Here is a 14,981-nt window from a genome sequence, read left to right as displayed (position 1 = left end):
ACTCTTGCTGTTCATCTTCCCCACAACCTTTGTCTATGGGGCCACCTGCTCACCATACGCAGATGGTACCAGAGTCTGGTGCTGTCATCCTGCCTGCTAACAAGAATACCACTGTCTGCCCAGGTTTGGCTCTGGGGGATTTGAGGCCTTCGCTTCCTGCTCCCAGCACCTGCTGTCACTGGATTGGGCTTCTACATGACTGGGCCCCTGCTGTCTCCAGGTCCTTGAGCACTGCCTGAGTGTCCAAATGGTCAGTCTGCCCCTGATTCCAATACACCTGTTCTTACTTGTCTCCAAAATCCAGCTATGAGTGGAAGAAGAACCTGCTCCAACAAGCTTAGCATCATTATGTACACTTTGTATTTCAGAATATTTTATTAGGAATTTCCTAAAAAAGAAAATCTGAAATAGAAAAAAGCATAATGAAACCCCCAGAATCAATGAACATTTTGTCTGTGCTCATAGGGCCATGCCCATCCCATCACATCTTTCTGACACAAGCCCAGCCATGAAAACAAAAGGTTTAGAATGAAAGGGGACCCATTTACTGGTGCAATTTTCATAAAGTATTATACCAGTGGTAGTGTTCAGCAGCTGTAGCATTAGCCATTCATGTGCTGGAAGATGAATCAGTGTCCCCTTTAATTTCAAACTTAAACATTTGTTGTGATGGTATGGGCATAATATGATGTGATCACAGACAAAATGTCCATTGATTAATATGATCTGAGGGTTGTATATACCACAGAATATTCACCCCTTGTGGGGACTTGGGACTTTTACTATTGTGGATTTTACAGTACATTATCGAATGGGATGGGAAGGTCAGGTGAGATCTGGCACTCTGTGTGTAAGCTGCTGGTAATGGTAACCTGTGAGAGACTCCCAGTTTTCACAACGCCAGGGGACTTACCACTTTCAACAGGCATATGGAATAAAAGGCAGCCACAGGGAGGACTAGGAGCCAGCTCCCCCTGTGTATATTTACAGCTCTGGACTGTTAGATGCCAGTGTGGACTCTGTGTCTCTGCCCCCACCTTTGGCAATGCCCGTGAATGGTCCTGTCTCCCTCTATAGGGTGGGGCCTGTGGGAATCTCTGCAGCTCAGGAACTTTGAAGTCTTACTCCAGACTGCGCCTGTGTGAAGGCAGCAGGAACCAAGCTGCCAACTCCAGCTGAGTGCAGAACATGGGTTGTGGGGGCTCTAAGCACCTCTCATGAGCCTCTCATGGGGCCCCCTTCTGGCCCCGTGCCATTGAGCAGTACCCAAGTGACCACATGGTCAGTCCGTCCCTGGCAACCGCAGATCAAGCAGAGGCTAAGATGGTAGCTTGGTTGTAAAAGGATAGGAGGGTTTAGTACCATTTTGAAGTAAGGAGTGTGATCAACAGCTTAAAGCCAATGCATTTGGCAAATATCTTCTATGTGCACATCATTGCTTGTGCACTGTTTATATGCAAGAGATTGCATATAAACACTTACATGTACATAGTGACAAACACAGCACAGATTTTTTTTTCCCTTTAAAAAGTAGTTTTACATCCTGGTATATTAAAGCGATTGTGAATTATTATTTTTTTTTTTAACATCATACCTACAGTACCCGCTCTGTACAATGGTTTTGCACTGAACAGCCCCAACTCTCCTTTTCTGTGGTCCCCTGCTGGTGCTCCTGTCTACAGCTCCAATGCGAGTGCCCCATAAGAAGCAGCTCATGGGGGCTTGATCCTGAGCCATGCTGCCTACGTTTATAGACTCAAACAGCATGGCTCAGCTCTATCCTCCACACCCTCATCACGGGATTTGATTGAGAGCAGCAAGAGCCAATTGCTCACTAATTTACCCTGTGAGGAGGGTGAGAGCAGTGAGAACTGCTCTAGGAACAGCACTGGATGGGGGTGGGGGAGCAGCACTCAGATATTTTTTCACTTGAGAGTGCAGAGAAGTTTAAAAAAAAAGAACTTTACCTATAACAACTTGATAAAAACCAATGTTCTTTAGCAAGGAACATGCATTCCACATTAATAATTATCCTACTAAAATTACTGTATGCTGTAAATTGCCTCCAGCATGGCTCCTGTTTCTTCTTGTCAGAGGCTGCCATGTTGCTGAAACCCAGAGCCCCTGACCAGAAGTAAATCATAAAGCGGAACTAAACCCATCAATTTATTTGTTTAAAAAAGTTCCATTCCAGTAATGCTTGGATTGCTAACTGTTGCATTTGCCTGTGTCCTCAACCAAACTGTCAAATCATCAAATGGCTGGTGTCATAACTGATCACATGTGCAGCACCATGGCAGTTGCAGATCAAACAGAAGCAGCTTCCTTGGCTGTAAAGGATAGGAGAGTTTAATTCCGCTTTAAGGCTGTCAGCAGATCGTCCTCTACAAATTCAGCAGCACCTAAAAATTCCTAAAAATGGGGAACAGCTGAGCATGTGCAGAGCAGGGTGAGGCAGTGTATTACTGGATTTTAAACAGTATTGACACTTATTTTTTACATAGTTATACCTGCAAAAAGGCCAAGCCTCAAGTCATCCAGAAGGACTTTATTTTCTGATTAAAGTTCCACTTAAAGCCTTTAGAACCATTTCAGGCATATTTTATATATACACATTTCACATAGGAAATGCACATATTTCCATTTCATTAAGTGCTTGTCTGTGGTCATTACCAGGAGAAATGGGTTATTAAATACTGCCAAAAAGCATAGAAATTTTCAAGAACACTAAGGGATTGATTTACTAAAGGGAAATAGACTGTGCACTTTTGAAAGTGCAGTTGCTATAGAGCTTAGTAAATAAGGGAGAGCTCTGATGATATGCATCATCCAATCATGTGCAAGCAAACATGCTATTTTCTTATTTTCCTTGCATGTGATTAGGTATTCTTTGCAAAGTGAAGCTTTACCTCATTTACTAAGCATTAGAGCAACTGCACTTGCAGAGTGCAACTGCACTTTAAAAAGTGCACAGTCTGTTTTCCTTTAGTAAATCAACTCCTAAAAGTTGCATTTTGCACAAAATGCACATAATTGATGCGCACCGATTGCCGCCGAGCTCAGTTCCCTGCGACATTATGACGCACGGGAGCGGAGATCGGCGCCAAATTCAAAAAAGTAAAAATACACAAAACACATGGGTAATGGCAAAACATAATATTTTGAAGGTGTGATCCTTGTTTGGAAGATGCATTGATCATGGCATACTCTCTGTGTATATAATTCTATATCCAGTTGTAAAGTTGTTTATAGAGCTTTTGAGTTTTATTACATATATATGATTTATTAATGCAGGGTTACCCTAAGTATTCTATGTGCTTACATGCTCTAAATATTGTCTAAAAATACACACCCCCTTTGTGCCTAGTGGTCTGTCCAGTGTCCTGCATGCACTTTTATATTATAAATACAGTTATTTTCTGCCTGGAATTTGAAGATTGTCCATAGCAACCAAAAAGTGTCCCTTTATATCAAAAGTGATTTTAGACCAAATAGAAAACAGTGATAATAAATTAGAATCACTTGCAGAATTGAGCGATAGCGATTTGTGGGGAAATTCGCCATCAAACACTAAATCTAATGACAGCAACAATTCTGCAAATGAGCAAATTTCAGTGTTTTTGGATTTGGTTACATTATTAAATAATTTTTATTATTATTTATTATCATTATTTATTAATTATACACTTTATCATACCCGGGATGTCTACTAGACTCTGGTTTGAGCAGATTTAAGAGAGTTATTCCTAAGAATTACAGGCCTACAATATAAACACCAAATTTCCATGCAAAATAATTGTACCGCTTTTAGCACCTAAAATCAGAAATAATCATACCGCCAAGGAGGTTAAAAAGTTCAACTACACTTGCAAAGTGCACAGCCTATTTTGCCTTTAATAGTAGTGGTTTGTTTTTTTCATATAGGTAACATTTTGTTTGACACTTTGTAACACAAGTTTAGAAAAAAACATAATGGTAGTTGATTGTCAAAGTATCCAAAGTAAACACTGTTTGCGCTAATACACAATAATCAAAAAGGCTTAAAAAGTCACCTTATAACTGTATTTTCAGAGTATGATTGAATATGGTTGCTCTTGGGCAATGCAGAAGGTTATTGTTTTGGGTACTTTGATAAATAATGCTTGTTGCTCTATAAAGAATGTTTTAACTGGGACGTACAATAAAATGTGACAGGAGCAGATCTTTTCCTAATCGAGATAGCAAAGATGTCAGTTACTGAAATTGTTCTACCTTATGGTATAACCCAGGGTCAGTGAGACTAGACAACAAGGCCACTTGCAATTCAAGAGGGTTAGTCTCCCGAGGTTTACTGATACACACAAGGTAATGGCAAAACATAATATTTTGAAGGTGTGATCCTTGTTTGGAAGATGAATCGATCATAATGACATACTCTCTGTGTATATAATTCTATATCCAGTTGTAAAGTTGTTTATAGAGCTTTTGAGTTTATTGCGTGTATATGATTTATTAACGCAGGGTTACCCTAAGTATTCTATGTGCTTACATGCTCTAAATATTGTCCTACATGTAGAGATGTGTATATACGGTATATATCACTGGAGGCAGGGTACATTAGTTACTACAAGTATTAACCCCCCTGGCGGTGTTCCAGAGTCTGGCTCGGGGTAGAATTTTCATACCAAAAGCGGTATCCCCGAGCCAGACTCGGGACTGCATCGCTGGATCCAGGAGGAGGTTTACTTACCTTCTCCCTCGGATCCAGCGTTGTCTCCCCGCTGTACGAGCGAGCCGTGTCTCGATGCATCGCCGATCTCCGTGCCCTGTGAGCGTTGCGACGCACGGGGACGGAGATCGGCGCCAAATTCAAAAAGTGAAACAAACAGTAAACATACAGTATAATGTAATCTTACAGATTACATTGCTGTATGTAAATATTTCACATCCCCGTTGTCCCTAGTGGTCTGCCCAGTGTCCTGCATGCAGTTTTATGTAATAAAAACTGTTCTTTATGCCTGGAAACTGGAGATTGTTCATAGCAAACAAAATTGTCCCTTTACATCAAAAATGGTTTTAGACCAGCTAGAAAACAGCGATAATAAATTGGAATCACTCGCAGAATTGAGCGATAGTGATTTGTGGGGAGATCCATCATCAAATACTGAAAAGTAATGACAGTGACAATTCTGCAACTGAGCAAATTTCAGTGTTTTTGATTTGATTACATTATTGAATAATTTTTATTATTGTTATATTATTATTTGGTACAATTATTTATACTTATTAATTATATTATAATTTATGATTTCATTTTTCAAACTTTATTATACCTGGGATGTCTGCTAGACTCTGGTTTGGACAGATTTAAGTGAGTTATTGCTAAGAATTGCAGGACTACAATATAAAACGCCAAATTTCCATGCAAAATAATGGTACCGCTTTTAGCACCTAAAATCCGAAATAATCGTACCGCCAGGGAGGTTAACTTGTTAGCAACTTTTGAATTAAGATATCAGCCAAACTGGAGGTGTACACTTTTTTGTGAGTTGCTGACTCCTGGATTTGCTCTGTGAGAAGGGGCAGTAAATGAGGCTGTCACAAAATATCGTACAGACACGAGTTTTAAAAATAAACTTTAAGGTGTACGTAAAGACAAAACTTTTATTGTTTGTTTTTGATGGGATGGGGAAGAGTGTTTTTCCCGTTTTATATTGCTTCTCCGGGATAAGAAGTGAGGGGCAATCACAGCAGGATAGAGGCAGCAAAAAAAAAAAAAAACAACAAAAAAACAAACAAAAATAATCTGATAGGGATTTTAACCATTCCCTACTATACCTAAAACTACAAATGTTTGGGCTTTCCGTACACTTTAATATAAGCTAATATGATTATTTATAACAAGCTGATGTCTTTTACATGTAAATTTAAAACCATTAATAAGGCTATGCTTGCCCTTTGAAAAAAATATTAGGATACATTGTTAGTTATTGCTTTGGAACAGCTCATTTAATGGATTACATTTATAATAGAGTTTGGAGAGCTAGGGTGCCCCATAGTCATTTTGTGTGCCTACAAGGTTTCTGGATGCAATGGTTGTACCAGTTGGAGCATATCCCCCTCTCTTCCTCCATAGGCACAGGCAATAACATTTGCCCTATGCTCAGTACTATGTGATTAACTATGTGCAATTATGAGGCTTCCTTGCCACCATTGTATGTACATATGTATTTACATTAATTGTTATGTATTATGTGACATGGTTATCATTATATATTATATTATCACTATATAATAAATTAGAACTTTTATACCCTACGTGCTTCATTTAAAGTCCCATTCCCCCTTTCCCTCCCTTTTTAATTTGCTCTATAAAAACGTGAACATTTGCACCACAATTTTAATTTACAATAATTATTCTATTGCAATTAAAAATAAATTGATATTCATTGCAACAGTATACATTGAAAAGTATGCATTTTATAATTCCAATCATGTCTACTATGTATATGCAAATACTTGCCTGCATTGCTTGTACTATTTAAATGGCTACTGCTAACATTTTGCTAACATTTTGCCATTGAAAGCAGTACAATCATATGACCACATGATGGTGTAACAAGCCCACTAAATTCAATGTATACTGCCAGAACAGCTGACAGAGCTCATAGCTTGTACTGTATATACAGTATATCAGCATAAAAGAAAGAATAAACCTTTATTTAGAAATAAAATACGGCATAATTATGGTTTTAGCCAAACGTGCATCCCTACTTATTCATGAAAGGCAAACACTTTAGCGAAAAACATAATGCAATTATTTTAAGTATATACCCCTTAAACTTAAGGTACAAGTGATATTTAAGATTATCTTGTTTAAAAATAATGTAATAATAAATTTGCTTTTATTTTCTCAGTGCATTACCATGTGTAATTCAGACTTTAACTTTACTGCGCGCATTTAAATTCAGCAAAAACAGGAAAATGTTACACTGTTAGCAATGTATGTATTCCTACACATATCTGAGATAAAGGAATGATTTACAGAAGGACGAAAGTTTTATTGAAACTGTGCTAAAAAACAAAAAAACAAAAAAACAAAAAAAAGTAGAAAAAAAAAGAAGAATGGTAGAGAAACGGTATAAAATAACCATAATTTGTTACAGAGGTCATTTGTGCAGAGGTACAGTAGAGACAAGGAACACAGCATCACATTGGGACAAAACAAAATATTCCTGCACAGTCTCTGCAAGTGGGCAGCAATGAATGTCTCTTAATTTGAATTACAATGTGCTAAATATTATAACTGTGGAAACAGTTGTGACCTATTGCTACTTTGCAAGGAAAAGGGGTAATATAGCAAACTTTGGGCTCTTTCACATAGACATTGAATTCTAAGTAGCCTTTAATACACATTAATGAGGCTTTTGGACAGGTTGCACAGGCGTTAAAGTCACATCATCCTTTTTTTATTTTTTACAAGGCTAAAATAGCAAATGATCACTTTTGATAATTTGAAACTGCACTTTAAACGTGCTGTATAACATAGGCATATCTACAGTGTGTTTACAGAGCACTTGTAGTACATTTCAATAGAAGTGAATGGAGGCTATTTCAAAGTTTCAACACTTGTCAAACTCCTTCAGCATTTATTTTATTTTTTGGCTTGCTGAAATGTAACTCAAGCCAATGCCAATGCACCAATGTGTACTCCTCCATCCACTCCTTATTTTTACAATTTTGAGGGACATTGATAGGCAGCCAGGAAGCAGTAAATATTTGACCCAACCTATTTTCAATGCCTATGTTAGAGCTCTTTGTGTCTAGGTGGCAAAATTCTGCAGTTAAAATTTTGGGAGAACAAACAATTATGTAGGCATAGGAGTAGATTTACTAAAACTGGTGAAATCGTAATCTGGTGCAGCTGTGCATAGTAGCCAATCAGCTTCTATATTCAGCTTGTTCAATTAAGCTTTGGCAATAAAACCTAGAATATGACTGGTTTCTATGCAGCGTTGCATCAGATTTTTCACTCTCCAATTTTTTTAGTAGAGTGTCAGGACCCAAATCTGAATCCAGAACCACTTTTAAGTCTGGCAGTAGCTCTTCTTACTGTGCCACCTGACATACACCATGCCTCATCCCTTGAACAGCTTTACTTATTGTCTTTTTTCTGGTAAACCTTGAACTCCCTACTCCTCCCATGAACTTCCTATTCAAGTCATGCTTTGCACTTTCTAATTGCCAAAATATTGTGCTCTTCTCCAGCCGATATCTTTCTCTTTCCCTCCTGCCTCCATCTGTATCTTCATTATCTCTCATTACCAACTTTTGCCTTGTTCGGTGGCTATGGTTCTGCTTGATCCTAACCTGAAAACGTGTATTTTCTTGGACTACGTTTACACTTGATCCAAACCTAACACCACGTATTACTGACCTTTGGCTTGTTTACTGACTTCCGTTTGATCCCTACTTAATCTACACATCTAAACATCTATTACCGGACCCCCTCTTGCTCACCTCCCAGTGGGGCGGTTCTGAGGACCACGACCTGGTACTAGTATGCAGAGAAAACCCATATCTGCCATCAGGAGGTCTAGTTAAGACTCCCTAGTGTTTAGACCATGTGCCTCAGGTGAGCCTGCATCACCCAGCAGGGGGACCTGCTTATACATTATCCTGCTGGTTTCTGTGCGAACCTTCACTGTTATAGCTACTGACCTCTAATTCCGGACCCCTGAGCTTGACACATAGCCAATAATTATTAAAATAATCCCTTGCGAGAGTTGGGAGAACATCAGGACTACCACTACTAACCTCTCCTCAAAAATAAGTTGATGTGCCATCTATGGTTTTAATACCTCCTGAGATTTTTAGTCTGTATGCTTGCTTCGGGTCAGTTCAAGGAAAGTACCAAACTAGCAACAACAAGGCAATTGGTATTTTAGGAAGGTCAGTAATGTCTGAATCCAGACTTTTTTTAAGTTTAGGATGTAGTGGTCACAGAGTTAAAACATTTTTCAAGCTTATTTTACAGTTTGTGTCCTCATCAAATATATTTTCCATTTACGTCTTGCGTTTGTTACCATTGTCTCTGGGAATGACAATGGTAACAACGAGGGAAATCTAACCAGTGTGGACACAGGTAATAATACATTTCAGATAAATTATCGTCCAATCATTTTCTAGCCCTGTATATCTATCTTGAATCTTTCTAAATTCACTGTATTGCTTCATATCTCATGACTCAAAAGAAATATTAACCACTTCAGCCCCGGACCATTTTGCTGGCTTAAGACCAGACCCCTTTTTGCGATTCAGCACTGCGTCGCTTTAACTGACAATTGCGCGGTCGTGCGACGTGGTTCCCAAACAAAATTTATGTCCTTTTTTTCCCACAAATAGAGCTTTCTTTTGGAGGAATTTGTTCACCCCTGCGGTTTATATTTTTTGTGCTATAAACAAAAATAGAGCGACAATTTTGAAAAAAAAAAACATTATTTTTAACTTTTTGTTATAATAAATATCCCCCAAAAATATATAAAAAACGTTTTTTTCCCTCAGTTTAGTCCAATACGTATTCTTGTATGTATTTTTGGTAAAAAAAATTGCAATAAGCGATTATTGATTGGTTTGCACAAAAGTTATAGCGTTTACAAAATAGGGGATAATTTTATGGCATTTTTATTAATAATTTTTTTTTACTAGTAATGGCGGCGATCAGCGATTTTTATTGTGACTGCAACATTATGGCAGACACATTGGACATTTTTGACACATTTTTGGGACCATTGTCATTTATACAGCAATCACTGCTATACAAATACAGTGATTCCTGTGTAAATGACACTGGCAGTGAAGGGGTTAACCAGTGGGTGGCAGTGTAGGGGTTAAGTGTTACTAGGGACATGTTACTAACTGTTGGGGGCTGGGCTTTCTTTTAGCGAACACTGATCTCTGCTCCAATCACATGGAGCAGAGATCAGCGTCACTTGTTGCTAGGCAGAACTGGGAGATGCTGTTTACAAGGGCATCTCCTAGTTCAGCCGCCCCGTGACACGATTGTGAGTATGCCCGTGGCAATTGAGTATGCGGGGCCCGCGACCAGACTCATGGGGTCCCGACCGGCACGTGAGCGCGCCACCGGCGGTGTGCTCGCGATGGCAGGGTGGCAAATTTAAAGGGACGTACAGATACACCCATTTGCCTGCCCGTGCCATTCTGCCAACGTACATCGGCGTGCACCGGTCGGGAAGTGGTTAACCACTGCTTTCCATGCCAGTTTCCTACATTTAGGCCAAGTTTTGAGTGGAGATATTCCCCAGGAAATAACAAAAACTTGGTGGATATTCTAACCCATTTCCATGAAACCATCTAAACCAAAATAGTTTGGGCAGGAAACATTACTTTATTGTCATTGGAATGCCAGGAAAAATTGCTAATTTCCCCAAAATCAATATGCTATTGCCAAAGATCTCAGGTTGAATTAGAATCATCTAATCTATTCTCTCTCCAAGCAGTTGGCTTTTCATTTAGTCATCAAGCAAGAGTTTCTTGCATAATACAGACAATTTTGTTACTATTGTATTTATAGGTCATAATCATATCAGAGAACAACCTCTGTTTTCAGACATAAATCAGTTTTGTACTTTTCTGCACATGCATTACTGTATAGGCAATACATGGAGCTCATCTGACATGCAGAATTAAGTTCATTTGCATTTTTCTGCCAGCAGGCCAGCAGGACTACACTACAGCCAAGACCACATTATCACAAAAATACTAAACATCTAGAAACACACTGATTGCTTCCTGATAATGTGATCACCAAGACATCAAGTCATTGGTGGTCACAAGGTGTGCTACCAGAGCTTCCTGTGTTTTGCCTTGTTTATTGTATTTGGTATATTCCTCTGTTCCCTCCCTTCTGTTTCTAGTTAGTATAGGCCCTAGATCAAGGGTAGGCCAACTTAAAGAGGTAGAGCTCTACCTGAACAACACAGGAGAAGTCAAAGATCACTGGGCACAGTATTACCTCCTTACACCTGATTTAAACCTCTAGTTGCCGTACTACAGAATGAGCCCTTAGTTGCATTCAACAGTGGAACCCTTATGGCTTGTTTACACATAAAGTTGGGGGATGGTAAAACAGCAGTATATAATAGAAGTCTATGGCTAAGTGCAGCAAACCTGCAGGAAAGCTGCAGGTACACTGCACTGCACCCATGGTGTGGGTAAACCGCAGCACTTCAGTGTGAAAGCAGCCATATACTAATATGCCCAGTGTATTGCTTCACACCGACCTGAGGATATCTTCTTTCTTGCTGCTGGCACCACTCTGGACACTACTAGATGGGATAAGAGGTGGAGTGCAGTTGCTACTCTGTATAGGACAGGAGCCGGCACTACAGAGGAGGCATTGGCTTATGTGGCTCTTGCTCCCTACTGCAGCTCTAACTTTACAAGTAGTCCCTCTGCAATGTACTCTGTTTTATACTCTGGAATGGTGGGTCAGCAAGCCCAGACCATGATCTACCAGGCACCTGTCCGCAATCTACTGGTAGATCATGATCCACAGATTTTTGATCCAATCTTTAATGTGATTTTGTAGTGCTGGTGCATTTTTTAGACATTTTTAATGCGTGTTTCACTACTGCAACTTGTCCCTGCTGTCAGCCAGCAGGGATATGTAATTAGTTATTAAGGAGCTGGCACTTTCCAGCTTCCTAACAACGATGAGTCATCCCTACTGTCAGCAGAGGATTTCCCACTGACAGCAGAATTTAAACAAAAGATCCGAATTTAAAAATAAAAGAAAACTGTATGGGGGGTCCTCCCCAAACCATAGCAGGCCCTTCAGGTCCCTTATGGGATTTTAGGGGAACCCCATAACAAGAAAAAAAATGGGGTAGGGTCCCCAAAAAAATCACACCAGACCCTTATCTGAGCATGCAGCCCAGTTGGCCAGGAAAGGTGGGGATGAGTGAGCATCCCCCACAAACCACACCAGGCCACAGGCTCTTAAGATGGGGGTACCCCCTGGCAAAGCATCTTGTTCCCATGTTGATGAGGACAAGGCCATTTTCTGGGCCACTGGGCCAAGGTTGTTGGGCTGGCGGGGTAGCTTATTGGAATCAGGAATGACCCCTACTCATTTACCAAAAAAAGTCAAATGTAAATTAAAACTCAAGGCAGTTTTTGAAAAAAACTTTATTACTGCACTGCACTTTCTTCATAGAAACCAATGAGCTTCTAACCCCAGCTTATTCAATTAACCACCTGACATCCACGCTATGGCCGAATGATGGCCACAGTGCAGATATGAATTCCCGAGAGGCCGTCGTATGATAGCCTCCCCTGTGCAGGCTCCCTGCGCGCATCCTACAGGGTGCACGGGGAGCGCGCTGTGATCACCGTGTCTTTACCATGTGATCAGCTGTCAGCCAATGACAACTGATCACATGATCAAAACAAAAGCTCGGTGGACGCTTTATTTTTCTACCCCCGCTGACAGCGGGGGAGAAAAAAAAAAGGCGTTCACCGGCTCAGTTTAAAGGGACATTGGTCCCAAAACAGAAAGTGCCCACAAGTACACCTATCTATGCCCACAAGTGCCACCTATCTATGCCCACAAGTGCCACCTATCAATGCCCACCCGTGGTGACAATCAGTGCCACATAGAAGTGCTGCCTATCAGTGTAACTGATCAATGCCCATCACTGCCAACCATTAGTGCCCATCACTGCCACCTATCGGTGCCCATCACTGCCACCTATCGGTACCCATCACTGCCGCCTCATCAGCGTACATCAATGACGGGCAAAAATGACCAATTTTGAAATTTTATAACAAAATAAAAAATGTTTTTGTTTTTTTTATTTGGGCTTTTTTTAAAAATTTTAACAAAACATAAAAATTGCACAAGTGATCAAATACCAGCTAAAGAAAGCGCTATTTGGGGGAAAAATTATAAAAATGTAATTTTATAATAAAAAAGCTTTGTGAATAAAACCTGGAAGCGCATTGGCTTCTATGCAGAAGGGAGCCCGATTTTGCACTTTTCATCTTTAGTAAATAAACCCCATTGTGTACTTAAAAGTGGGATATGCCTGTAGTGTGTATGGGGCAAAAAGGGATGCAGGATATAAGATAGTTGAAGAAAAAAAAAACATCTCAAGAAAAAAGCATCTTTATTATTTTGCAAACTCTTTGTTTGGAAATTGCATACATTCGATCCACCATATAATGGGCTGAGACTCACATTAGCACAGATCACTGGCAGTGCAAAATATAGATGATTTGTTCATCATGGGCTACAAATATGCAGGGCACACACATACTGAAGCATAAAAGCAAGCTTAGTCAAGACTCCACTGCTGTAAGTCAGTAATACACACCACTGCTCTACCAAGGAAAAATCCACTATTTATTCATTAACAGCAGACACTGCAGAATTTAATCTTACTTAGGCACCAATGAACACTAATGCTTTTGACACCTCTGTAGCTCCGAGTGAAATAATATGCTATGCAATTTTTTTGCTAAGAGTAGGTCTTGTGGTTTGTGAAACACCAGTCAAACAATGCTTTTCTTTTCATTTTTGACAGGAAGGGTTAGAACTTTTGTCAGTTTTTTTTTTGTGTTATTGCTGTCCCTATTGGAGATCTTCCCTCAGTTCCTGTCCCCCTCAAAAAAGAGTTTCAGTTGGAGTTCCACTTTAATACTGATCCAAAGTCAGCCAAATAGTTCCACTCAAGCAACACTTTGCATGTTACTGTACATATCACACTTTGCAATTTCACAAAGGATGCAAGGTCATCTCAGACACACAAGTGACACATCGTCAAATCTGATTAGGTAACCAAGGGATGATTCACAAGGCCATTCACAGTAATCAGCTTTACAGCATGTGAACAATAGTCACTGTAGCAAAGTAAATTGTTTTGCAAGTCCGAGTGAAAATGAACAGACACTTTGTATCCGTGCATTTCCAGAAGAATATTGAATATTTCAGAGTGATTCTTGACATAGCTGTCTCCATCTGTTTGCATACAATGCAGAAAGCGTTACTTTATGGTTTGAGAACATAAGTGCATGAAAAGCACTAAGTAATATGCACTTAGACATTTCTAACATAACTTTTCCTTAGCTTCAGCAACAAATGCTAGCTTTAAACTGGACATTTTTAGGCAAAATTAGAAATCAATTGCAAGTGGTTAACCTGACCCTACCTGTGCTTCTTGGGGAACGTGGCCTGCATCAATTCTGTCAGAAATATAGGCCGTCAATTGTTTGTCTATGGTGCCAAGGGATTCCTGAATTAGGCGAATAGCTTTGTCAGTCTCCTGGGCAGACTGAATACTTTGTTCAAGAACCTTTTGTCTCCTTACAGCCTGCAAATGAAGAAAGGAAATATGTTATTTTTTTTTTGTTGTTGTTGTTCATCAGTTCAATTTGCATGAAAAAACATGGCTAAAATAGAGCAAACACCTTTTTGTAGGATGAACTTCGATGACTTCTGACACTCATTAAGGCAGCCTTGACAATAAACTGACAATGCCCGAAAAGATTAGATAAATAGAGGTGAAATCATTTAAAATGGAAACAGGGACTGAAAGCTCTTTTCAGAATGTCGGTAAGGCACTGCTAAATTGTTAAAAGGAAACCTCTTCTGAATGCTGTAATCTGCTGTTCTGAGGCCTATCCCACTTCTCCCTGATCTCATTATGTAGTTCAAGAGATTTCATGTACTGAGAATAGGGTCACGGTCACCAAGCCTGTGTAAGTCAAGAGAAGGAAATCAGAGCAACAAGTAACTAGAGACTAGATGAAGAATGCAGACACTGGGCTGTAGGTGACAAGAGTCACTAAAACATAACTGAAAATAATCAAAAAAACAAATACTTTTTTTTTGTTTTTTGTTTTTTAAAGTTTATGTCTGCATTCACTTTGTGTGTTCTGTCTCCATCTTATGAAAAATTGTATTTATGGCTTAATAGAAA

At 39.6% G+C, this 14,981-nt stretch overlaps 1 protein-coding gene across 5 annotated transcripts in view; it reads right to left on the bottom strand.

The window, feature by feature from the left end:
• The window catches only part of DMD (dystrophin), a 3,436,004-nt gene that overhangs the window by 1,913,381 nt on the left and 1,507,642 nt on the right, over positions 1-14,981 (bottom strand). For all 5 annotated transcript variants that reach the window (XM_077482558.1, XM_077482560.1, XM_077482557.1 and 2 more), the window contains one exon: positions 14,211-14,372. In XM_077482558.1, the coding sequence (XP_077338684.1) occupies positions 14,211-14,372 (162 nt within the window). The remainder of the gene's footprint in view (positions 1-14,210; positions 14,373-14,981) is intronic.

The sequence above is a fragment of the Lithobates pipiens genome, unplaced genomic scaffold (genome assembly GCF_037356315.1).
Source record: "Lithobates pipiens isolate NorthernLeopardFrog02 unplaced genomic scaffold, aLitPip1_a1.2 Scaffold_16, whole genome shotgun sequence".
NCBI lineage: Eukaryota > Metazoa > Chordata > Amphibia > Anura > Ranidae > Lithobates > Lithobates pipiens.
Note: the sequence above shows the minus strand (reverse complement) of the source record. Positions and strands in the feature narration are given on the sequence as shown.